The sequence below is a fragment of the Thunnus albacares genome, chromosome 12, assembly GCF_914725855.1.
Source record: "Thunnus albacares chromosome 12, fThuAlb1.1, whole genome shotgun sequence".
Classification (NCBI taxonomy): Eukaryota; Metazoa; Chordata; class Actinopteri; order Scombriformes; family Scombridae; genus Thunnus; species Thunnus albacares.
This window is the reverse complement of record NC_058117.1, coordinates 31299707-31326169: the sequence shown is the minus strand read 5'-3', so window position 1 is coordinate 31326169 and position 26463 is coordinate 31299707. Positions and strand designations below refer to the sequence as shown.

The window sequence follows — 26463 nt, the reverse complement described above, 5'->3', positions numbered from 1 at the left end:
AGATGTGAGGAAGGACGGAAGAATTCAACTCAACAAACAGGACGAACTCGCTAACTGCAGCAAACAAGGTGAACTAAAAAACGAGTAGAAATAATTAAGAAAATCACCTGCTGCTCTCATACTGATTATAAATCTGTTGTGTTGAATGTGACAAATATGACAAAGAAACCTTTAAAATCTGTTTATTACTGAAAGACAGAAATGTTCTAAATAAAATTATTTTGTGAAAGGCTGCAGGTCCGATACGTCTGCCATCCTTTTCAGACTTATTATAAGGCTGATAATTAGAGCTGCAACTATTCCGATAATCGATTAATCATTTATGTCAAATTGGTGATGATTCCAGGTTCTTAAAATGTGAGAATTTGCTGCTTTTCTTAGACTTGAATTACAGTAAATTACAGATAACTGAATATTTTTGGTCTTTTTGTTTATCGGACAAAAGACGATTAAGGCATTTGTCACTTTATGTACTGAAGACCAAAAAAAGGCAGAAAATTGATTAAAATAATCATTAGTTGCAGCCCTACTAATAATGATAATAATAATAATGATAATAATAATAGTTGTGAGTGTGCAGCTGAATCTTTTCTCTGAATGAGCACAAACGTGCAGGAAATAAGAAAAGAGAAAAACATTTTTTTTCCTCATAAAGAAAAGTTTGTTTTTATGTTTCTTTCATGATACAGATTCTTCACATTCATATTTATTCATAAAATAAACATATTACATAATAAGAGCCGCTGTTAGAGCCGTTCTTCTAGTTGCCTAATCAATACCACAATAACAAACATCTCTTCTTAATATTCAGACCGAAGAGGTAAAAACTCCTGTCGGGGGGGGGGGGGGGGAACCTGCGGCTCCTCCGAGTCACATCTAAAGAGATGACGTCTGACCTCGGAGGAGCGAAGACGGGAGGAAAAACACCCGCATGTTAGTGAACCAGCTTTAGCAGCTGAAGTTGGTTGATTTTAGAGAACTGACACTTGACACAAAAGATTCCTCTGATGTTGGTTAAAGTCTGTTTTAAAGATTTAAACTGATAAAGTTTTTTTTTTTTAAATGTCCTGCAGGGTTCAATGTGATCTTACAGGACGTCTGGGTGTAAACAAACTCGTCGTGACGTCATGTCATGTCATGTCGGGACGGAGGAGGGTTTCCTACCTGCAGCTGGTGTTAACTGGTACTGGATTAATGTGCAATGTAAAGAAAAACAAACCCACATGTTTGCAGTGCTGCGTCGTGTTGCCGCTGATACACAGAGGTGTTTTATTTGAATCACTTTTTAAGAAGTTTTAATTGTTTTTTTTTTTTACACAATTTTATGTAGTTTCTACTTGTTGACGGGCTGCGTAGCTGCGCGTAGAGGAAAAAAAAATAGATCAGTTGTAAAAAATACAGATGAGCTGTGTGATGCTTGTGCAGCTGATTATAGTGGACGAGCTCTGCTGCTGCTGCTGCTGCTGCTGCTGCTGCTGCTGCTGCGTCTGTGTCTGTCTGGGTTATTCTGGCTGTTACATCTTCTATTTAAAGTCAGATATCACGACTGATGATCAGCGCGATGATGGCCACACAGCAGGAAGATCGTCACGGAAACAAAACTGATGAATCAGGCCTTCATCATCATTGCCGCCACCACCAGAGGAACCTTTTCAAAACGAAACTTAAATTTTTTAATTCCAACAGCTCAACACTCCCTCAGTTCAAAAAAAAAAAATTCAGTTTTTCTTTTGGAGGCCTGTAAGTAAACGTGACTCGGTGGTTTCAGGAAAACCCCCGACGTGGAGTCGACAGAAGCCGAGAGGTGAGAGATGAGAAGAGACGTTTTTCTTTCTGCAGAAGTGGAACTGAAGGAATGCTGACAGACGGGGGAGATCACTTCTTACTTCTTCGCCAGCGACAAACTGAAAAAAAGAAACAAATTTCAAATTAAAACTTTCCCAATACAAGCTTAGCACGAAGAAACTAGCTAGTCTAGCTCCACTCTGATTAACACGATGTATCTTATTTATTCAACAATCTCCATCTGGGAACACAGAGATCAAGAGGATTTACTAAAATATCAGAATACTCCTTTAACTTTAAACGATGTTAAACTGAGTATCGATGGATTTTGGACTCTTTAGAAACAAAAAGAGGCACTAAAAGTTCCTGTGCAGCTGCTTCAGACAACATTTAACATTTTACAGCCATCTTCTTGTTCAGTAAAGACCTTTTTAACAACCCAGGTCCTGTTCATTAGTGGACTCACTTGTAGTTGTCGCTGTCCTGCAGGTTGAGCACCAGGCTCTCAGCGTTCAGATAGACCTTATTCTGGGATTGCGCCATCTGCAGGCCAAACACACACACACAAACACAGAGACTGTGAGCAACAGAGAAAAACACAGGTGGAAAGTGTCTCGGTGTGCGAGCCCCCGGAGCAAACAATGGGATCATTGTCAGAGCTTCAACACTGAGCTGATTCAGAGCCGCTGACGCTGAGGCCCGGTCCTTCGTTCTCCTCGCCGTCCGTACAGGAAAAACGCACACGACCAGGAGAGCGAGCGCCTGGTCCAGATGACGTGACTCTTAAATCTGAAGACAAGAGAGTCGTTACAGTCGTCGCCTGTGAGGTCACGCAGCGAGGTGACACCTCACAGGGTTCCCGCAGGACTCAACACAAGATGTTTTTATATCACACAGACCTTCAGATCTCATTTCTGACGTCTGTCTTTAACAAGAAGTCCTGCTAATGATGTTCAACGTCTCCCGACAGCCGCAAACACGTACAAATAAACTTTTTTAGCAGTGTTTTTACACTTTTAATACCTTCTAAAAAAGGACTGATTTCAATACTTTAAGACTTTAAGACCTGCGGATACTCTGAACTTTGTCACTATGAAGCTAAAATCTGATTAAAGCCTGAAGCTGAACAGAGAGGCTGTTTGTGGCAGATCAGATGATGATCATCATCACAGAGGGAAATTTAATTTAACGAGTTACTTTAAGCTGTCACATAACTGTGTGAGAGGAGTTTAAAAAAATGCAGCACAAACAGGCTTTTATAAGGTTTCTGAGAGATGAATGTGATATTTAAGACCAAATATAATGAAATTCGGACAGATTTCAAGACAAATTATGTTGACTTGAACTTTCAGCAGGAGACTCTGTGAACATTAGTGACGCTACGTGGCTAGCTAGCTAAGTGTTTGCTGTTATTGATTATTAGTTTGGATCGGTATGAAAGACGTAAATAAACCCTCAAAACAAGCAGATGTGGTTCAACGTTCTGTGAGGTTTGTTTACATGTGTTCTTGTCTTCAGTCTGATCAATAATAATAATAATAATAATAATAATAATAGTAATAAATTCTATATTAATCGTTGTTTCAGAGTCATGTGACTGATGATCAGACATCAGATGAAGGTTTATGGAGCTTCACTTCTTTTTCTAACATTGTTTTTGTTGTTTTTTTCCCAAAAGATTTAATTTTAATAAAAATTTAACACCAAACATTAAAAACAGAGAAACTTTTTTAAGAGAGAAGCAGAAGAAGACTCCTGGAGGCTTCGTCTGTTTCCTGATCTTTTGTCGCCATCTAGTGGCCTGAATCACACACAGCAGCCGTCTGTCGGTTTGTTTACATGTTGACGTGTTTAGTTTGTCTGTTTGTCTCCTTTTCTTCGTTCTGTGAGCAGAATTTCACACTTTCATTTATTAACGCATTCATGTGATTTTGCTTTGTGTTTTTATTATATAAAGAAAATGTAAAACACTTTGTAAACAATGTTTTTAATAAGTGATACCTAAATATTATCATTATTATTATTATCATCAGGAAGATTTAAGACTTTTTAATACTTAATATAAAGAAAAACAACCAGTTTTTATCTGTTTTACTTTAAGTTCATGTTGTTCAATAAAGTTTTTAAATAAAGTTTTATAAGCTGTTAAACAGTCTCATGTTCATCTGGTTCCACTAGAAATAAGAAACACTTTACTGCCTCCTTTATCATTTATTATCAGTCTGTAAACAGTTCATAAATATTAATTACAGACTATAATAATAATCAGTTCTGTGATTTCAGGTGTTTGTCAACAACATTAACTCCTCCTGTTGTTGTTGTTGTTGTTTGCTGCTGTATGAACAGATGATGAATGACAACAAGGTAAATAATATAAACACGTCTTCATAGAAGTTATAATTAGGCTGCAACTAATTATTATTATTATTATTATTATCAATTCATCAGATTATTTTCTAATCAATCGTTTGTAAAAACACCAAAATGTTCATCATGATGTCATCAGATGTCTGCTTTGATTTTTCTTACATGATTATCTGAATATTTTTCTGTATAATTGATTATTTGACTGATTGTTGACAAACACAGTACGTCAATAAATCATTTAAAATATCTTTATATCTGCTTATAACTACATTATAGTGTTAGAAACCTTTATTAAATGTTATTATACTGATTATAAATGAGTTGTTGCTGTTTAGATGCAAACAGACACTCGTTTTATCATCCGACGACAGACAAATATGTAAATAATAAACAACTACATGGTGGATTGAGCTGCATTCAAACAGAGAGTGTGATGAAGAGAAGCAGCAGACTCTTCCTCTCCTCCGCTCCAACTACAGACGCTCAGTAATTCATCATTAACCGTCAATATTTAGTGAATTTCGAGCTTCAGAGACTCGAGGCGGTTCAGTAAGAAGAGAGTCGGGGTGTAAAGTTGAAGTAAAGAAGAATGACAGCGAATCGCCTCCTACAGGCTGCGGAGGTCGTTACAACCACAGTGTGACGGCGTCGGACACGACTGATGCTTCTCACGAGGACACACGTGTTGTAAGATAGATCGGTGTGTTCATGACGTCCGTTATTAATCATTTCATTCTGTTTCTCTGTTTGCAGAGAGGAGGAGCAGCTTCTTCTCTTCCTCTGTTCTAACATTCATCATCACTTTTCTGCTGCTGTTGTCGCTACGCAAACACATCGCACGTCGCTCTTATGACAGCACCTCTCATGTAGATGAAGAACGAGGAGGAGGAAGTGTGGTGTATTGTGCTTAAAGACAATATTAAGCTGCAGATTGAGTCTATAAGTTTATAAGCAATAAGGGCTAGTGTGATACAATTTGTATTGGTGTAGTTATAATCTCATGAACCATATTTAATCACACTGTACGTATAGAGGCACGATAGAAGAATCATAATCATACACTGGAGAAATGTGAGTGTGTTTGTATTACATGTCACTTTGCTTGGGTCTGCTAAAGTCTTCACCTTTTAAAAAAAAATACTCTCTGGAGGAGATCAAGAAATAAGGGTGTAAAATGACTAGAATAACTTATAAAAAAATAAAAGGCCAGAAGACAACTTGGCAATAATGGTGTAAAATGATTCCCAATACTTATATATAAAAATTGGATATAATCAGGTAGAATTGAATATGCCAGTACATATCCTCAAACACCTCAAAACCTGTTTTGAAGAGTTTTGACCAACAACGAGTGACGGAGATAAAAGATACATAATAATTGGTCAAAAATTAGGGAGGGTGGATGATAAGGTGTGACCTAAGCCGACCCAAGGGCATATAAACAATGAACCCCAAAGAAAAACCTTCGGAGCGATTTGGTTCTTTGTAAAAGTGCTACTTGCTCTCCTTTCATGCCGGCATTAAAGAACACTTTGCTGCTTGGACCTCTGACTCCATTTTTATTTTCAAGAGAGAGTTTTTTGTGCTCTGGTACATTTTTCTGCAACAATTTGATACAAAAGAAGGAGTCTGGGGGTTCGATGCGCTCGTCAATGACTCACAACATTAACGTAGGATGTTATCGCACCGGTGGAAAATCATTAATGATGGTGTGAAATATTAGCAGCGATGCTCATGATTCTGCAGCTGCGGTGTGTTTATTTGTTGAATGAATGATTGGAGTTATTTCTATATTTATTGTGTTTTCTTTGTGTTGATGTGCTGCGGATGTAAAGAAACATAAAGTATAAACAAAAGACATGATGAGTTTCAGGTGGAGGCTTCGTTACCGTCTTGGCGATGTTCTGCGCCGCCCGAATCCTCCTGAGCTTCAGGTAACCCGGGTTCTTGGTCACGGCTTCACCCAGCTGACACACACACACACACACACACACACACACACACACACACACACACACACACACACACACACACAGAGTTAGTGTATTCACAGGAAAGACTCTGTTACACACCTAACAGAAGGTTTAGCGGAGCGGTCGGGCCCGAGGCTTTAATATTCTCACGCATGTTGAAGGAGGGAGAAATAATGACTGCATATTTGGATGAAGTGTTTGTTCAACAGGCTTCTGTTTCTCTCTCTCTCTCCACATTCCTGAGGTGAAGCCAGATGAGTTCATGTCACCGCAGGAATTCATCTGAGGTTCAAACCCTCCGCTGCTGTTTCCAGTGTTTAGAGATTGTTGGGAGATTAGTAGAAAAAGAAGACAAACGTTGAAACGTTTCTACTGGGTTGAAATAAATAAAGTTATAATAAACCTGCTGAGCGCTTTATGTGTTTAACTCACCGTTAATGTCACTGTTGATTCATCTTTTTATTGATCATCTATCGTTTGCTCTGTAAATGATGTCAAACTGTTTGTTCAATCAACAAGATATTAAGTTTACTGTCACATAAAGACTAAAAACAGCAGCGAACCCTCATCAATGACTGACGGCCTCCAACCGGGAATGTTTGTATTTACTATAAAAATGACTTAAACGATGAATCAATCATCAATATAGATCATTCTTCATCCACTGATGTCAGAATATTCACTTTATATTAAATCTGATTTCTTTCACACCTGAAAAGAGTTTTTTTTTTTTTTTTTTAATTGGACTATTGTTAATATGCAGCTGAACGTCAGGATCAATATATTGTTGATGCAGCTTCGTCTGAGCCTGTTGAACAGATGTTACTATGTTTATGTAAATAAAATAATTATAACGTCAGTTTTTCTGTTTGTTCTTTGACTAAAACAAGGTTATGAATGAAGGATATTAATAAAAACCTTCTGTTGAGGTAAATGTGCCTGATTTTATATTAATATACATGAGAGAAGAACATTTTCTATAAAATTAAATTAAATTTAATCTAATCCATCAAATTAAGACAAAACTATCGTCCTGATTTTTGACGACTAGACTTCTGAATCGTTTCAAATCTTTTACTGAATTTAATGAGATTAAACTTCCAACATTTTCAGGTAAATATATTTATAACTTAGATGTGTGTCATTAAACTACCAGCTGTAGTTGACTTCATTAAGTGCAGTCAGGTTATTATTATATATATATATATATATATATATATATATATATATATATATATTTATATTATTATAAACTCACCATCTTGGCAGCTTCAGCTTCTCCTTCAGCCTGGATGATCTTCTGTCTCTGGTCCTGTTTGGCTTTCTCCACGTAGAACTGAGCTCGCTGCGCCTCCTGCTGGGCTGCAGAGGAACAAACAAACACACACGACAGGCTAAACGATGCTGAACGACGTCAGGGGGGGAAAAGAGCGGCTCGCGGTTCCAAATCCGGCCCTCCTGCAAAAAATATCTGGCTTTTTGACTTTCACTAACTTTTTAAAATGCAGCTTTGCACACGTTTATTTATGAAACTTTGTGTTTTAATGTGAGTTTCTGACTTTCGTGGGTTTATGTTTTTCTGTCGTTATGTGACAGTAAAGTTGAATTTTAACTGTTCGGTGCAAAATATTTTTAAAAGTCGTGAGTCGTGATCCTGCCTGTAAAAAACTGTGATATAATATTTTTGTCATGTCGTCCATCCCCAGTCCTGATGACTGAACATTATACTGATGATATCAGTGAGATGTTAAATGAGGAGCTGCAGAGGGTAGATGATTAAAAACAATCTAGTACTGAATTCATCTGAATCTGTGCGTCTCAGATCCAGATCCAAAAGGCAGCTGAGTATCACTGTGAACCAGCGTTTCTCTTGTTTTCAGGACATTAATAACGTTGTTTTTCAATGTTATGAACACGGTTATATCATCACTGCGTCAGCAGAAGCTAACGGGGGATCCTCTTAACAACAAACACCAGGGTCTTTACCTGTTTAATACGGTTTGTGTATTAAACTCTGCTGAGGCCTAAACATCCAGACCAGTTCATCACTTTTTATGACATACTGGGTCCAGTTGCAGTCTGGACTAGTGATTTCCTTCATGAGCTAAATCACAGAATAACAATAAAACATATCAGGTTCCTCACCGACTTGTTTGGCCTCGACGGCGGCTGTGTACTCTCGACTGAAGCTGAGCTCAGTGATGGCCACGTCGTCCAGGATGATGTTGAAGTCCTTCGCCCGCTCGAACAGCTCTCTGCGGATCAGCAGAGACACCTGGGAGAGGAAAAACACCACCATGGACAATATCTCAGACTGGGTTTTAGGGTTCTGACTGAAAAAAACGATACAAACTGCATCTACTCCACATTTCCCTGCAGACAGAAGAGAGTCTGCTGAACTTCATCACTGAATTTTACAAATAGTCAAATGTTCAGCTGTAAAACGACTGTTTGAGACTTTCAGATGTTACTTCCTGTGAGTTTCAGTTTGGAGAAACTCCTTCAAATAGATCAGTTTTTGGTCTAAAAGGTCGTATTTTCATGGAGGGCACAACGACCAGCGCAAGGGGGCGAGTTTCAAGGTCGAGGTCACTTTGCCCGTCTGTGCAGAGCAGAGCAGAGCTCACGGTGTACTGGTGGGAGGAGGGGCTCAAACTGGTGGGAGGGAGGTTCCTTCAGATGAAGCAGCATATTTTGGTTGAAATTTGGTCTTCGACGTTGAAAAACTGACATTTCAGAACCTCGTCTGTTTCTGTTTCGCGTCAATCTGCTGCAGCTTCAGTGATTTTACCAACAAACTAAACACTTACTGCAAATATAACGGATGAATACTTGAAATATAAAGTAGTTATTTCAATCAGGCGAGCTCCGGTAGCCTGATGGATAAGATGCATGTCATACAACCGCAACAGACATTTGTTGCATCATTTCCTGTCATCTCTATCTCTCCTCTTGTTTCCTGTCATCTCTCAACTGTCGCTGTCCAATAAAATGCAAATTAAACCAGCTTTCTGTTTGTTGAGCTGTCCTTATCATGCTTAACTGTGATTGGCTGAGCTGTTTTCAGCGCTATGACAGCAGTGTTGTGACTGGTGGAGAGTTTGCGCTGCTGCACATGCATGAACCAAACTAGCAGGTGCGCATGGAGAGTAATTCACCCAACATTTAGCGCTAAAAGCAGCTTCTGCAGTGTGACAGAAGCTGGAGAAGGTCCAGAGGATCCGGATCCGTCACTGAGAACCTGCAGGTAACGAGCAGACGGCGAGCGTGTTGGTACCTGCGCTCTCTGCGTGATCAGCTGCGAGGCGTTGAACTTGGCCACCACGCTCTTCAGCACCTCGTTGACGATGGAGGGCAGGACGCGCTCGTCGTAGTCCTTCCCCAGATGCTGGTAGAGGGCGGGCAGGTTGGACGCCAGCGGCCGGGACAGAACTCGCAGAGAGACGCTCACCATCTGAAGGTCTGAGAGCACCGAGCCACACGTCAGAACCACAGAGGCTGAAATCCTTTTGTTCTCTGACTAAACATTTGTGATGGTCTTTAAATTCATTGTTTTGTTTCCCTGTTAATGTTCTGTCTTTTGTCTTGAAACAATAAAGACATAATCCAGGTACGATGGACAGTAGAGAATAAAACTAAATCCTTAAAACTTTATGTCTAAACTTATTGCAAAGTCCTGATGATGTCATCTGTTTTTAATGCAGGTTCATCTTTAAACTTCATACATCTGTAAACAAACATTTATTAAAAATTTACACATCTGCCAAAATGTCAACCAGTGACAACAAATATAAATAAATATGGACTGAAATACTACTATACCTTAATAATGGGACTAATAATAAAATCAGTAATATTCCTTTTGCACTCAATGTTAATGATTTACAGTGTAGATAAAAGCTTAAAATTGTAATAATTATACATATAATTTATAGTGTAGTGAACAGTCCTGTGTGGTTGTTTTATAGGTTATATGGGGAAAACATCTGATTCATGCATGAGTCTAAATCCATCCACAAAACGCCCTAAAATAGATTTTTATTATAACTTTCATTATTTCAGTGCAGCACCAGGACGATGTTCAGTGGATATAACCTACAGTTAATGTCTGTTTGGTCAAATATGGGATTTAATAACTTAAAAGGACGAGTTCACAATGTTTTAAATGTGTCTTAAACAAACAGTCAGGAGCCCAGATGAACATTAAAGCTGTTTTTCTTGCTGTAATCATTCCTCCTGTTCATACTGACCATTAGAAGATCCCTTCATAATGACCTTACAATTCATTTACAAGTTTATCTTGAAGCTAATATGAAGCTTCAGCGTCCAAATGAGTCAAATCAAGTAGATATCTTTCAACGTTACAGTCTTTTTAGTGCCAAAGTTCCTCTTTTTGTTACTATACTTCCACCTGCAGCTCAACAGGGAAACACAAAGACTGTAAATGTGTCAGATATCCACTTGATATGACGAACTCAGACTGATGAAGCTGAATAGAAGCTTCACACAGACTTTTAAATGCATTGAAAACACATTTGAAGGATCTTTTAATATCCAGTATGAACAGGAGGAATGATTACAGACACCTGACTGCTGCTGCTTGAGAACATTTAATAATTATGAAGACAAACTTCAACCTGGTTCTGTTTCAGTTTCCTCTAAATCCAGCTGATCATGTGGTACAAGCTGCTACTGTATCAGCTGACTTGAACACACGTATGTGAGCTCTGTGTGTGTGTGTGTGTGTGTGACCTTTGCTTCCTGTGAGCGAGGAGATCTTTCTGGGTGTTGCTCTGATGTCGTAGATGATGGGATACTGGAACCAGGGTATCCTGAGAACACCGACACACAGTTAAAGACTTTCTCACATGCATGTGTTTATCTGTTATTAACTGTCCCCCTTTTACATGTTTGAAATGTTACATTGACGACTAGAACATTTTACTCATTAACTAAACTTGGTGCTGTTTGTTTAGCAGGTGTTTCATGGGAAGTCATGTCCTCCGTATCTCTTCTGCAAACTCTCAAACAAAGCCAACAAAAAAAAACCTGCCTGAACTTGTGATTACGGTTCTTTATTCTCAATCAGTTCAGATATTTTCATTCACAGAAAACTGACACGTGGTTTGAATTTCTACCAAACTAAATACAGACTGGGAACATGAACAAACGCTCCAGATCTGCCGTATCAGTTGAGTGATTACAACCACGTATAACGTCTTGCTGGTGGAGTGAGAAGCGGTGTTGCTGTGGTAACGGTGCGGGCGGCGAGGGGGCCTGGCGAGGCCTGCCTACCTACCTGAAGTGGAGTCCCTCAGACAGCACCGTGTCCATCTGCATCCCGCCGATCCTGTTGAAGATGATGGCTCTCTGTCCTCCTTCAACTGCAGGAACACACCAGATTTAATAAAATGTTTTAAAAAGTTTTAAAGAGAGCGGTTTAACTTCCTTTATCGACTGTCCAGACAGTGAAGAATTTCATGGTTGTCATGGAAACTGACGATTATTTCCTCCATTAATCGATTAATTGTTTGATCCATAAAATGTCAGAAAATGGTGAAAACCAAAAAATATTCATGTTTAAGAAGCTGCAATCAGAGAATTTGAGCATTTTTTTTCTTTAAGAATGACTCAAAACAATTAATTGATAGTTTAAATAGTTAATTAGTATATAGGTTATTATATACTAAATCTATTAATCATTGCAGCTCTTAAGCATTTTATATTTTAATACTTTAAAAAAGGGATTTTGCATGTGTTTGTTATGTGATGATTCGTATCAGTGTTGGAAAAATATCCATATTAATATTGTGATGGATTCTAAATATATTACCCAGTAATTAAGTGATTTTGTTTTGCTGTGGAAATGCTGTAACATTGTCTTTACTGAGGTCATAAAAGGTCTTAAAAAGCATTAAAATTGATTTGAGAGAGTGTGCAGACTCCCTGGACACAAAGATCTGACTCAAACACACCAGTAAAAATTAATTTAATATTTGGCAACTCAATCAATCAAATGTGATTTAATAAAATGTTAAAAAAATGTCAAAACATGAACAACAACTAAACAAACGAGGGTTTTAGTTGGTCCTGACTTTAGCAGAGGGCGATTTAACTTCCTTTATCAACTGTCCCAAGAGTGAAGAATTTCATGGTTGTCATGGAAACTAATGATTATTTTCTTTATGGATCAATCTGGCCGTTATTTCCCAGATTAATCGTTTGGTCCATAAAATATCAGAAAATGGTGAAAAATGTGGATCCGTGTTTTCTGAAGTCCGAGATGACGTCTTTAAATGTCTGGTTTTGTCCACAACTCAAAGATATTCAGTTTATTGTCACAGAAACTAAAGAAACCAGAAAATATTCACATTTAAGAAGCTGAATCAGAGAATTTGGACATTTTTTTTCTTTAAGAATGACTCAAAACAATTAATTGATAGTTAAAATAGTTGGCTATTCATTTAATAGTTCTCAACTATCGATTCAATCGATTCATCATTGCAGCTCTTTAGCATTTTATATTTTATATTTTAATACTTTAAAAAAGGGATTTTGCATGTGTTTGTTATGTGATGATACGTATCAGTGTTGGAAAAATATCCATATTAATATTGTGATGGATTCTAAATATATTACCCAGTAATTAAGTGATTTTGTTTTGCTGTGAAAATGCTGTAACATTGTCTTTACTGAGGTCATAAAAGGTCTTAAAAAGCATTAAAATTGATTTGAGAGAGTGTGCAGACACAAGGATCTGACTCAAACACACCAGTAAAAAAAAAAATCAATAATCAATGAACCAACCAACCGTTGCAGCTCTAGATCAGAGTAACGCGTGTACCAAACGTTTACCTGTGTACGTAGCTTCCTTCACGCCATAAGCCAGAGCTCCAGCACCGATCAGCAGCTTGACGCCGATGCCTGCGCCCCGAGGTCCCGACGACATCCTGCCCGCTATCTGCCGCAGCTGCTGCAGAAAACCCTGCGACACGGAGACACACGTGACCACGTCAGACCGGTCAAACAGCATCTATCTATTCTCATTAGATAGATGGATAAGAGACATTAAAGTGTTGCAGCAGCCACTTGATAGAAATATAAATACAAAAACAATGAGCCAAGTAAAAGAAACAAATACACTTAAAGGCTAAAACACTTAACGAGGTCATATCCAGTGTGTTTATGAAGAGTCTTCTGTTACGGGGTTAAACTGTTCCAGAGTCCAGGTTAAAGGTCAGAGAGTGATTGTTTCTGCTTTTAAATCCTTCTTAAGACACATTTTTTTATAAACTTCCCTTTCCACCTGACAACTAGTCTAATTCGTTTAAGACAGCTCTGTGTGCAACCGCCTGATTTTAACTTTATTTTTAAAAGTCTCCTTCCACTCAAAAACATGTTTTTCTTCTTCTTCTTCCTTCAGTTGGATGTTTGTTCTTCTTCTCTGTGCAGATCGTCTGCTGAAGGAGGAAAAGTTTCTCTGTGTTCATAAAAAAGGGGCGGGCCTACGAGCAGGATTTGTGACATCACAACCAGTTTGGAGCCAATCATGGTCCAGTTTGGAACTTACATGAGTGTGATGTGGAAACCTGAAGCCTGCAGTGAGAAATATTTTCATATTTACAGATTCTGACTTTTAATGAGGAGGAAGGAGATGATGTCATCTGAAGGATTTTAACAAGGTAACATCAGACACAAATGATTATACACACACACATCTTTAAATATTTCTGTATTTCTTTTATACAGTCTTGTATTTTGCTGCTCTTGTGTTTTTCTTTTTGTCTTTTATGCTGTCTATGGAAAGCACTTTGTTTGTTATACAAATAAAAGTTTTGTTAATATTAATAAGTATTTTTGTTGGAGCTATTTGACTGAGATGAATTGCCTACCATGGCCACATGTACACAGGAGAAGTCAAACTTTATTCAAAATAGTCAATAATTTAAATGTTCCCTGGGCTGGCCGATGTTGACAAAAATCAAATACCGTGATATTTTCGACCAAATACCTCGATATCAATACTGCAACAATATTGTAGGGATGCCTGTTGGTGCTGTCACCAAATATTTACACAATGAGACTTTTGATCAATAATCGTCAGTAATGTGGATATAAATATATAAATGACTTAGTGGATAAAAGGTAAATAATAGAACAGCTGGAACAGTCTTCACTTTACTGTAATGCAGCCTTTAAAACCAGGAGAAGAACACTTATGCTGACAATTAATCTAAATTTAATTGAAATTGCAATATGTCCTACTGCAATCTTCATAACGCAGGAGGCGCAATATTTCTTCAAGGCGAAATGTATTTTTAAAAAAAACATTTTAAATTAAATATCGTCATACTGCAGAGATGTCCTGACCTGCACATCATATTCTACAGACTTTGTTTGGTACAGATCCCTGCAGACATCACATCGTAATCATTTTCATGTGTTTTTCAATGAACATGATAGTGATGATGTAAAAATCGTCATACCCTCTAATATTGCAAATAAATCGCAAATTGCAAAATCAGTCAAAAAATAATGACAAATAACTATTTTTCTCAAAATATTCAGCATTAACTTATGAAATATCGCGATATTACGATATCCAAGATCTAAGACGATATTTCGTTTCATATGACGATGTAATGGATCTATTGTCAGCCCTCGCACAAGTTTAAGACGTTGTTGGACATATTTGATGATCTATTCTGAATTTATGGGGTGTAATATTCAATTCGGCTCAAGTAAACCCACAAAGCGGCGCTCTTCTGTTTGACCGTCAACATTTTCTAATTGCTTTTAGTACTTCCGGATGTCAACTGGGGAGTAAATTGCTTGAATTAGCTAAGCTGCTAAGTATACTGCATGTTAGCTGAATTGAAGTATGAAGAATAAAGGGTTTATTAAGTGACAGTACGTTATCCTATAAGGCGTGTGCATGTGCCAAATAAGCGAGGTAATATTAATTTATCGCATTTTTGAACAGACACTGGCATCATCCTCGAGGCTAACTTCAATATTCCCGCAGTATTGTTCGTGAGAGATTAGTTAACCAACGTTAATTAGCTTTGACATCCCCTCCAGCTGCAGCTGCTGTCTTCATGTGTGACTTTAAGCTTTTTCTTTCAATGCCAATTAACTGACATTACTTAAACTGTGAGCTAACTAGCATCTGATTCAGCCCGACTCACGTGTACAACATGACGTTTCAACGAACAAAAAGCAGAAAGCACGAAACAGAAGAACAATTCAACAGAAATAAAGACAGAAATGTGACAAACGTTAGAATTAAAACAAATTTAAAAGCAATAAAAAGACACACTTACGCCAGGCTCTTTATTTGCCATGCTCGTCCTGTCCTGTTAGAAAACCAAGTGAAGAAGAAAGCCAAGGTCATGCGTGATGACGCACTTCCGTTTGCGCGGAGCACCATGGGAAATGTAGGATTTACGGTGGCTGACTGAAGGTTCAGTGATGGAAGAAGTATTCAGATCCTTTATTTAAGTAAAGGTACCAACACATCAATGTACAAATACTCAATTACAAGTAAAAGTCTTGCATGAAAAATCCTTCTACAGTAAAAGTACATAAGTATTATCAGCTTGATAAAAGTAGTGGTTTGGTCCCTCTAACTGATATATTATTATATATGACGTCGTCATTAGATAATTAATACTGAAGCATCAGTGCAGGGGTGGTCTTTACCATTAGGCAAGGTAGGAACTACTGCTGTAGGAACTGGGCCCCGACTAAAAGGGCCTCAAACAGCTATAGATTTATCATGATGTTTAGATATGAAAAATATTGAATTATGTTACTATTCTTACTCATTATACCCCAAAATACCTTCAAAAATGCCTAAATATTACTTAAAAATATGCGACTGTACACTTCTACTTCAGAAGAAACCATGGTACCACTACATTTACCTGACTCAAGAAATATAACAAATAAATTATAATGTGTTACAACTGATTAATACCGAGCATTATAAAAGAATAAAAAGCTCCACCTTGAACACAGGTTAAGTAAATTTAAGTAAATTGTGCTGATAATAAGGAGGAAAACTGCCTCAAATAAACTCTCAATTTAGTTACACATTTTATTTTTATTTTTTATTTTTACAACTTTATTGATTATGTAAAGCTTCAGATTGTTCACACATCCAATCAGTGAAGTCTGTTAAATGACTCTTGTTCAATGATTTCATGTTCAGATTCACTTCATCCACACAATCAGTTAGTTTAACCCAGAATGTCAGCTATGTACTAGAACATAATAAATGATTATTATCATGATAATTACAGTTTGATTGTACATTTCTTTATGAATTTACAAAGTGATGAGAACAAAATATCTATGATGAAGGAAGTTCTGCTGTTTTCTCTGTTTAAGAAACAACAGCACACAAACACATCAATACAAACATGAAACTAACATTTAGAACAAAGAGAAGTTTATATTTTCATCTGAAGAAACGTCAGTGAAGGTAAAAGACGTCATCATGAGCAGCGATAGCCTCCATGGATAAAAACACACAGGAAGAAGTGAATTTTAAAGAAACTGAAAACATCAACAGAACAAATGAAAAGTAAAAAAGTGTTGACAATCTCAGTTTGATTGACAGCTGATCTCTATGCAGTTCAGAAACACCACAGCAACAAGCTCTCAGAAACAATGGAGACAAAAACATGAAGAATTACAACAGAATCTGACACAAGAAGTCTGAAATGACTTCTGTCTATTTGAGTTTACAGAACTCAGCTGTGTCTCCATCAAAATAAAGATGAAGTCCAGCATAGAGAGGCTGAGTGAATGTGGTCTGGACTCTGTGGAGGAGAGTCATGGTTTCAGAGACGCTGTAGAAGGACAAAATACCTGCTCTGTGATCCAGGTACACTCCTACTCTGTATGAACAAGGACCTGAGAAGGGAGCTCTGTTATCGTTGAACCTAAATGAATAACGTTTAGCCTCACAATATAACGCCCAAGATTTGTCATTGTTCCCAAATACATATTCATTCCAGTCTCCTGTTCTGCTGATATCCTTGTATGCGACTGCTACATCAACTCCTCCTCCTCTCCACTCCACCTCCCAGTAACAATGTCCAGTCAGACTCTCTCTACTCAGGACCTGCCTACATATAGTGAATCTGTCTGGGTGACTAGAATAAGACTGTTGTTGTCTCATTCGTTCTACTTTTCTGTTCCCCTCAGATAATAACAGCTGTGGGTTTGCTGTGTTTGGATCCAGTGTGATTTCACATGCATATTTTAAGAATCCAGCTCTGGTCTTGGGTTCTGCTTCTGACAGTAAAACGTCCACATCAGTCACTGCCAGTGAGATTTTTGTCCATTTCTCCCTCAGGATGTCCTGTAGTTGATCTCTGAGCTCTGACACAGCTGCTGTCACATCCTCAAAGTAGGTCAGAGGACGCATATTGATGATGGATGAGTCTGTAGATGCACTGAGTTGTGACAGTGAGGGGCAGAACTGCTTCAGTTCAGCGTCTTTCCTCTTCAGCTCAGTGATCTCCTGCTCCAGCTTCTCCTGAAGCTCTTTAACTCGACTCACTTCAGTTTCCTGCTGGGATCTGATCTGCTGCTTCACATCAGACCTTCTTTCCTGGATGAGACGGATCAGCTCAGTGAAGATCTTCTCACTGTCCTCCACTGCTTTATCAGCAGAGCGACTGATGGTCTCCACCTCCTGTTGAAGCAGCTTCACATCTTTCTCTCTGTCCTGGATTCTCTGCTGGATTTGTTGTCGATTCATCTCAGGGTTTTCTCTGTCCAGTTGATCTCCTTGCTGTTCTTTTTCAGCTCTCAGTGGCAACAACTGTCTGAGTTTCACTTCTTCAGAAGAGAAACAAATTTGAGCTCTGATCTGAACGACACCTGTTTCTAGAGTGAGTGCAGCCTGCAGCTCTTGTACTATATTACATCTGTCTTTAACTGTAGATCTGAAGGGGAGGGAACAAGGAAATATGAGCGCAGAGTTGACATTGTTCTGCTTGAGAGCAGGAAGAAGAGGGAGGAGTTATCAAGCGCTGATTCATTCCAGGAAGAGGAGCAGTTTTAAAGAGATACTGTGTGTTTCACCCTTTTAAACAATGGAGCTCATTTCTCATTTAAAAACACCGCTCAGCTCTTGGCTTTCTGGTGCCAAAGTGTTCCCTACAATAATTCAAATACTTTAAATGAAAAACAGATAAATGAATCACTGTTGTAGAAATGACGAATTTCCAGTAACATACTAAAATATAATGAAATGACTTCATTTGATAACGTCCTTTAAGTACACCAGATTATTTGCTCTGTGGTTCGGTTGGTGACATGAATCTGGAATAAATCTGTTGTTTTAACGTTATAATTTTCTAACTTTTATCAACAACATGTGATTATCTCCATATCCTTCTGCCTTAATGAAATCATATATACTACATGTTGATTCCTGCAGCTCTGTCCTTTCACTGCTTGTCTTTACAAATGTCCACAATTTACTTTTCCCAGTATGATGTTGTTGGCATGATATATATCTGCCTCAAGGAATGTATATATATATATATTAAATGTACTTAGTCACTTTCCACCACTGGTCAGTAGTTTTAAATATCTGGGAGCGATGGACATTTCACAGAGAATATGGACTATATTTATAAGAAAGCCACAAGTAAAGAAGTTTAAAGATTGAGTTATTAAGGAAAGTATAGAAATGTTGTATGAGAATCTGGTGGGAAGTATTATCATGGTGTTTTTAATCGGTCTGAAAACATGTTCTTCACTAAAACTGCAGACAGACTGAATGGAGGAGCTTTAACCTCCACTACATCCCTGGTTAGCAGGATGAAGGCGCCCTCTTGTATCCTGCATCAATTGTCAGATTTCAGTTGTTGACCTGCTGTGATGTTCACTGCAGGAAGACGTGTAAAAACTCCACTGAGCCTTTAACAGCTTCAAACAGTATCAGTAAAGACAGATTTAAATATCTGTAATACCACACTGTGTCAGTTTGTTGACAGAAGTCACATCCTGTGAAACTGATGCTGCATTCAGGTCACATGGGAAAGATGGGAGAGAAGAGTTTCCAGTCTGCAAATATTATTCACATCAGCTTTCAGGTTGTAAACAGAACTTGTGAATGTGAGATTTGATGCTGCAGACTATGATTTCTCTGACTTCTTGAAATCTGAGTGAATGGCAGAGAAATACATGAGACCAGATGTAAATAATTATATGTTCAGTGTATGATTTAATGATTTTATGACTGGACTTCAGAATAAGAATAAGAATAAGAATAAGAATAAGAATAAGAATAAGAATAAGAATAAGAATAAGAATAAGAATAAGAATAAGAATAAGAAGAACTTTATTTGTATAGCATCTTTCATACAAGCAATGCAGCTCAATGTGCTTTACAACAGGAGATATTACATGCACCAAGTGCTTCACATGAAAAAACAACATAAAAAGAACATAAAACGTTAAAAAAAACACACTAATGTAACATAAGATGGAAAATAAAACACACTTGATAATAATAATAAAAAATAAGACAAAACAAAGTGAAAATAGAATACACAGAGTGCATACTTCTGTGATGGTAATTTGAGACTTAATAAGCAAAAACTCAGAAAGTATTTCACCATGTTTATAAATCGGTGCCTAGGTCTCTGAAACCATAAGCATAACAGAACCTCCCTTTTCCCAACGGACACAGACTCACCACCGGTCTTGATTAACCGAAATAAACTTCTTTCAGCTTACCCCAGAACATCTTCCTATGGGTTTAACCTCACTGTGAGTCTTATCTGTGTCGGGTGCAACCTGAAGCTGCCCCAGAAAAAAACACCCTTAGTGGCACTTTGGGGGTTTAAACCTCATCAATATATTTAACATACAAGGACTACCGACGGGGGGTCACTGGGGACCCCGAGTATGAACTACTGTAAGAAACAACCATCATAGCAAAATGTTAACTAATTTCTTCTCAAGACATTATTAGTTATATAATTAATGTCATATGAAAAAAAAATAGATTATTATAATTTAGGGTTAACCTGTTCCCAGTACACCACTGGGAGGAGCAGTATTTAGGGTCATTGACAGAGCACTTGAGGAAATCTGTGTCTGATGCATCTGAGTGCCCCTACCCCCTGATAATGTATGGTACTTAAAATTAGGACCCATGGAAAACATGACGTTAATAAATAGTTCCATCCATTAAAACCGCACAGGCAGAAATGGTTGTTTTTGACTGAGGTCCCCCATGACCCCAATACATTGGTATTTTTAAAGAGCACTAATTAAAACAGATACAGAAAACAACGACATGAAGTCATTAGGAACAAACTGATTGACAAAATCAAGAAAAACTGTAATGATAGAATAAAAGCACCTGTGAGATATGACGAGAAGTAAACCTCTGGGGTCTGCAGGTACCCCAGTTGGTAGGATTAAGGTTAAAAAACACACACTGCAATCTCTTTTCTCAAACTTTCCAACGGCTGACTTCAGCACCCATGTAACATAAGATGGTAAATAAAACCCACTTAACCCACAATATTAATAAAAATAAGATAAAATAAAGTGAAACTAGAATACATAAATGCAAACATAAAGATGGAAGATAAAACCCTCTGACACATAAAATAGAATACATACCAACTAATAATAATAAGAAGAAATTAAAACATAGAATATTGATTGACTATCAATATTCCATGTTTTAACTTTTTAAATTGAAAACATAGAATACATAGAATGAATAAAATCAGTAAAATCCAACTTTTTAAAATAAGTGCAGTAGTTCATAAGTGCTAAGCTGACTGAGAGAAAAGCTAGTTGAAGGTTAAAGTGAAGAGATAAGTTTTTAGCTTTCTCTTGAAAATATCTAGCAAGCTGGCTTCCCTGATATCTATTCGTATTGTGTTCCATAGTTTTGGGGCGTAATTGACAAAGGCTGCATCCCTGATTTTCTTTCAGCTGTTGCTGGAATCTCCAATAAACCAGCAGCAGATGATTGCAAATTTCTTGAAGGCAGATAGTTAACAAAGGCGTTAGCAATGTAGCTTGGTCGTAGCCAATTAAGAGCTTTGTATTAAGGAAAAGGCCCTTAAAGTTCTAAATGTTACAAGAAGCCAGTGCAGAGCAGCTAAAACTGGACTAATGTCTTCTCTCCTCTTGGTTCTGGTTAATAGCCGAGCTGCAGAGTTTTGAATGAGCTGAAGTCTCTCAGTGTTTTTTTTTTTTTTTTTGTTTGGGAGGCCAGTAAAAAGTGCATTACAGTAATCAAGTAATTTTCTCTGTTTAAGAAACAACAGCACACAAATACATCAATACAGACATGAAACTAACATTTAGAACAAAGAGAAGTTTATATTTTCATCTGAAGAAACGTCAGTGAAGGTAAAAGACATCATCATGAGCAGCGATAGCCTCCATGGATAAAAACACACAGGAAACAGTGACATTTAAAGAAACTGAAAACATCAACAGAACAAGAAAAAAATTAAAAAGTGTTGATAATCCCAGTATGATTGATAGCTGATTGCTGTGCAGTTCAGAAACACCACAGCAACGAGCTCTCAGAAACAATGGAGACAAAAAAAAACAAAGAATTACAACAGAATCTGACACAAGAAGTCTGAAATGACTTCTGTCTATTTGAGTTTACAGAACTCAGCTGTGACTCCGTAAGGATAACAAAGCATGAGTCCAGCATAGAGAGGCTGAGTGAATGTTGTCTGGACTCTGTGGAGGAGAGTCATGGTGTCAGAGACGCTGTAGAAGGACAAAATACCTTCACTGTGATCCAGATACACTCCTACTCTGGAGGACTGAAGACCTGAGATGGAAGTTGAGATATTGTTGAACAAAAATTCACAACTTTTAGTGCCACAATATAACATCCAAGATTTGTCATTGTATCCAAATACACATTCATACAAGCCTCCTGCTCTGCTGATATCTTTGTATGCGACTGCTACACGAACTGCTTCCCCTCTCCACTCCACCTCCCAGTAACAACGTCCAGTCAGACTCTCTCTACTCAGGACCTGACGCCAATTAGCGAATCTGTCTGGGTGACTAGAATAAGACTGTTGTTGTCTCATTAGTTCTGCTTTTCTGTTCCCCTCAGATAATAACAGCCATGTGTTTGCTGTGTTTGGATCCAGAGTGATTTCACGTGAATATTTTAAGAACTCATCTCTGGTCTTGGGTTCTGGTTCTGACAGTAAAATGTCCACTTCAGTCCCTGTCAGTGAGATGTTTGTCCATTTCTCCCTCAGGATGTCCTGTAGTTGATCTCTGAGCTCTGACACAGCTGCTGTCACATCCTCAAAGTATCTCAGAGGACGGATATTGATGCTGGATGAGTCTGTAGGTTCACTGAGTTGTGACAGTGAGGGGTAGTTGAGTAGAAACTGGGTGTGATCCTCTGTGTGTGAGAGCTGCTTCAGTTCAGCGTCTTTCCTCTTCAGCTCAGTGATCTCCTGCTCCAGCTTCTCCTGAAGCTCTTTGACTCGACTCACTTCAGTTTCCTGCTGGGATCTGATCTGCTGCTTCACATCAGAGCTTCTTTTCTGGATGAGACGGATCAGCTCAGTGAAGATCTTCTCACTGTCCTCCACTGCTTTATCAGCAGAGCGATTGACGGCCTCCACTTCCTGTTGAAGCAGCTTCACATCTTTCTCTCTGTCCTGGATTCTCTGCTGGATTTGTTGTTGATTCAACATGAGCTCTCTCCACTTTTCAGTCCTTTCTGTTGCAGCTGAGACTGTGTCGTGGCCTTTATGTTCATCCACAGAGCAGAGATAACAGATACTCTGCTGATCAGTACGGCAGAACATCTTCATCACCTCATCATGACGAGAGCAGATGTTCTCCTGGAGCTTCTCCGAGGGGTCGACCAGCTTGTGCTTTTTAAATCTAGGTGATTCATAATGAAACTGGAGGTGTTTCTCACAGTAAGACATCAGACAAGTCAAACAGGACTTGAGGGCTTTCAGCTTCCTCCCAGTGCAGACATCACAGGCCACATCTTCAGGTCCAGCATAGCAGTGATCAGCAGGAGCAGCTTGGAGTCCAGTCTTCTTCAGCTCCTCCACTAAATCTGCTAACATGGTGTTTTTCGCCAGGACAGGCCTCGGTGTGAAGGTCTGTCTGCACTGAGGGCAGCTGTAGATCTTCTTCTGATCCTCTTCATCCCAGAAGCCTTTAATACAGTTCATGCAGTAGCTGTGTCCACAAGGAATAGTCACCGGATCCTTCAGTAGATCCAGACAGATCGAACAAGAGAAGGTTTCTTGGTCCAGCTGATCTCCTTTCTGCGCCATTTCAGCTCTCAGTGGCAATGACTGTCTGAGTTTCACTTCCTGAGAACAAGGAAATATAAGCAGAGGGTAGAGCTCGTTAGTTATTAAGAAAGAGTTATCAGATTTTACATCATTCTAGGAAGAGGAGTGGTACTGTGCATTAAAATTATCTTTCCTCATTTACAGTGAAGTCTCAGTTAAAACCTGCTCACCATTTCAAAACCGTTTTGTATTTAGGTGTAAAATATTAGTCCAGTGTTTCCCAAACTAGGGGTCGGGCCCCCCCAAAGGGTCAGCACATAAATCTGAGGGGTCGTGAGATGATTAATGAGAGAGGAAAGAAGAAAAAGTTCTGATATACAAATCTGTTTTCAGTTTTCTCTAATCTTTTCTCTAAATCACTATTTGGTGGAGCTGTTAATAACTCATAGACATGTGAAATGTGACCCCGACTACACACTGCTTTTTGTAAGACGTCAAAAGACAAAAAGGTTGGAAACCACTGGTTTCATCTTTAACAATGTGTTGTATTTTAAAAGCTTGTTATATTATCCATTGTGTCAAATCTTCATCTGAAAAGTAACTAAAGCTGTCAAATAAATGTAGTGGAGTAGAAAGTACAATATTTCCCTCTGAAATGTAGAAAGTAGCATCACATGGAAATACTCAAGTAAAGCACTATCCTTGAGTAAATGTACTTAGTTACTTTCCACCACTGCTTATTTGAGGTGCAGATTTGGAGAGGGTCCTTAGTCCTCCTCTCCCTCCCTCACAGTGATGTCCAGCAGGTGGCAGCAGATCTCTGACTGTGGCCTCATGACCTCAGTTGGATATAATAACTGTTGACAGTGGTGTCTAGTGTCAGTGGCTCTCATGAATGATGCTGCTGTTGTTACTACTAAAAGTCACCAGTTTGAACTGAAAATTTTCAGTTCCATGTTTAAGACAATGAAATTTCCGCTGCAGAGCTCCAACAAACAAACAAACATCAGAATCACACAGATGGGAGAAGCTTCACTTCACGTCACAGATTGTGCTTTTAATGACTTAAAACAACCTGCATTGGTAATTATTTCTTTTTTTTTTTTACATTTAATACTTGTATCTGTATTGTATGGAAAACAATTTCATGCTAATTCAAATGTTGGATTTTTAACATCAAGATTATGAGAAACTAAGTCAAAGTCAAGATAACGAGACATTAAAATTCCTGATTATGGGATTGTTACAGCAGTGTACTGGTGACACCATTATGAAACAGTCTACTCAGTTTCTGGTTACAATGAGACATTTTTCATCTTACAAGATATTTTTATGACATAATGACATATATTTCTCCTTATTGCTGGATACCAAATTATTCAGTTTGAATCTTGTTACATCAAGAAATCTTTAAAACCTGTTACATTGTTTTTTAAAAAAAGTTATAATATGACAAGTTATAACAATAAGTTTGTGGGTTTTTTTGTTTTTGTTTTAACTACATACCAACTTATGAAGTAACAAGAAGTTTCTTGTTGTCAGTTGGTAGAGTGTGTCATTATAACAGAGAGGTTTCTTATTTAACATCATATGTTGGTTTTGTGTTTTAACCAGAATGTTTCTTCATAAAACATATCAAGTTCTTTTTTATAATAAAAAACTTTCTTCTTAAAATGGAATAATGTGGTTTAGTAATGACAAAAAACCCCCAAACAATTAAAACACCAGCACATCATCTCAATAATCAAGACCTCCACAAACACTGTCAGATCGTAGCCTCTGCACCAGTCAGTCTATGCTTCGAGCCATTTTCATACATTACCAGTATTACCATTTCTTGTTGCCTGTTTTCCCCTTACCTAACCCTGTCTCCTGTTCCCTGCAGTTCCATCTGCTCTGTCTCCAGCCCCTCGTCTCATCTCATCAGCCCTGCTTCCCTGCCCTGGACCCCCGTTCTCCCAAGCTTCCAGCCCAATCTTCAGCCCCAGGTTCCAAGCTTCCAGCCCAAAGCTCAGCTCCTGGTCACCCCCGGTCACCCTTTGAAGGGACTCATCTTGCCATTTTCATGGGGTACCATGGAGTCTCCAAAAGGAGGCGTGGTCCCCATGGCTCCGGACACCACTGGCTCTCTCAGCAGTCCGGCACCACCAAGGCTCTGCTGCCCAGCACAACTACTGACACCCAGCCTGTTTCTGTGCTGCAGCCTTTCCCTGTTCTTGCTGAGCTGCAGCATTACCTTGGTCCTGAATTGCAGTGGTCCCCTGTTCCTGCTTAAGTGTAGTGGTCTCCTGTTCCTGAGCTGCAGCAGCCCTCTCTTCCTGTGTAGCAGAAATCCGCTGAGCCCGAGCTGCAGCAGTCACTGGTTCCTGCTGAGCTGCAGCAGTCCCCTGTTCCTGAGCTGCAGCAGTCCTCTGTTCCTGTGGCTCCTTCCGCTCACCTTCCTGTCTTCCTCCAGTGATCTCCACTATGTCACCGGCTGTCAGATTGTCCTCCAGAGCACCTTTCAATGAAACATTTTGATTAAAAGGCAAATTATTTCTGAGGTACCTCAGAAATAATAAATCTAATAAGTATAATTATGAGCTAATAAGTGATAATTTTGACTTTTCAGTCAAACTTATTAGAAATTAAGTCACAATTTTGAGAGATTAAGTCACAATTTTGAGATACCATGTCAAAATTAAGAAAACCCAACTTTTTGGGTTGATCAATTGATTATTTTGACAACTTTTTCTTCTTTTGACTTTCTCATAATTTTCAATTTAGAAAGTCAGAAAGTTACTTTTTAAGTTATACCTAAGGGATGGTAAGTCAAAATTACAAAGTTCTTCTCAAAAATATGACTTAATAAGTCAAAATTATGAGATAAAAAGTCAAAATTATGACTTTGTAAGTCAAAAATGTGTTTTTAGAGTCCAAACTAAATGATATAATATAGTAAATTATATTATGTCACAATTTTGAGATACTCATTTTGATTTGAGAAGTCAAAATTATGAGATACTACCTGAAAAATATTAATTAATAAGTCGTCATTCAGA

The 26463-nt window shown here is 38.2% G+C and overlaps 2 protein-coding genes and 1 long non-coding RNA gene across 3 annotated transcripts; 1 reads left to right on the top strand and 2 right to left on the bottom strand.

The window, feature by feature from the left end:
• Window positions 1-1728: 1728 nt before the first annotated feature.
• Window positions 1729-15553, bottom strand: LOC122993974 (prohibitin-2-like). Its single transcript, XM_044368469.1, has 10 exons — window positions 15449-15553; window positions 12981-13110; window positions 11425-11509; window positions 10878-10957; window positions 9403-9587; window positions 8271-8400; window positions 7384-7487; window positions 6042-6119; window positions 2252-2328; window positions 1729-1904 (listed from the first exon to the last, which is right to left on the bottom strand). The coding sequence occupies exons 1-10, from the start codon at window positions 15467-15469 to the stop codon at window positions 1883-1885; spliced, it is 912 nt and encodes a 303-aa protein (XP_044224404.1). The 5' UTR covers window positions 15470-15553; the 3' UTR covers window positions 1729-1882.
• LOC122993982 lies at window positions 4351-25918 on the top strand. The gene is made up of 3 exons (XR_006406480.1): window positions 4351-4360; window positions 20924-20930; window positions 25468-25918. It is a non-coding gene; the product is annotated as an uncharacterized LOC122993982 (long non-coding RNA).
• Window positions 21657-23485, bottom strand: LOC122993967 (tripartite motif-containing protein 16-like). The gene has a single exon (XM_044368461.1). It carries the CDS (start codon window positions 23459-23461, stop codon window positions 21785-21787), a length of 1677 nt encoding a protein of 558 aa, XP_044224396.1. The 5' UTR covers window positions 23462-23485; the 3' UTR covers window positions 21657-21784.
• Window positions 25919-26463: the final 545 nt, after the last annotated feature.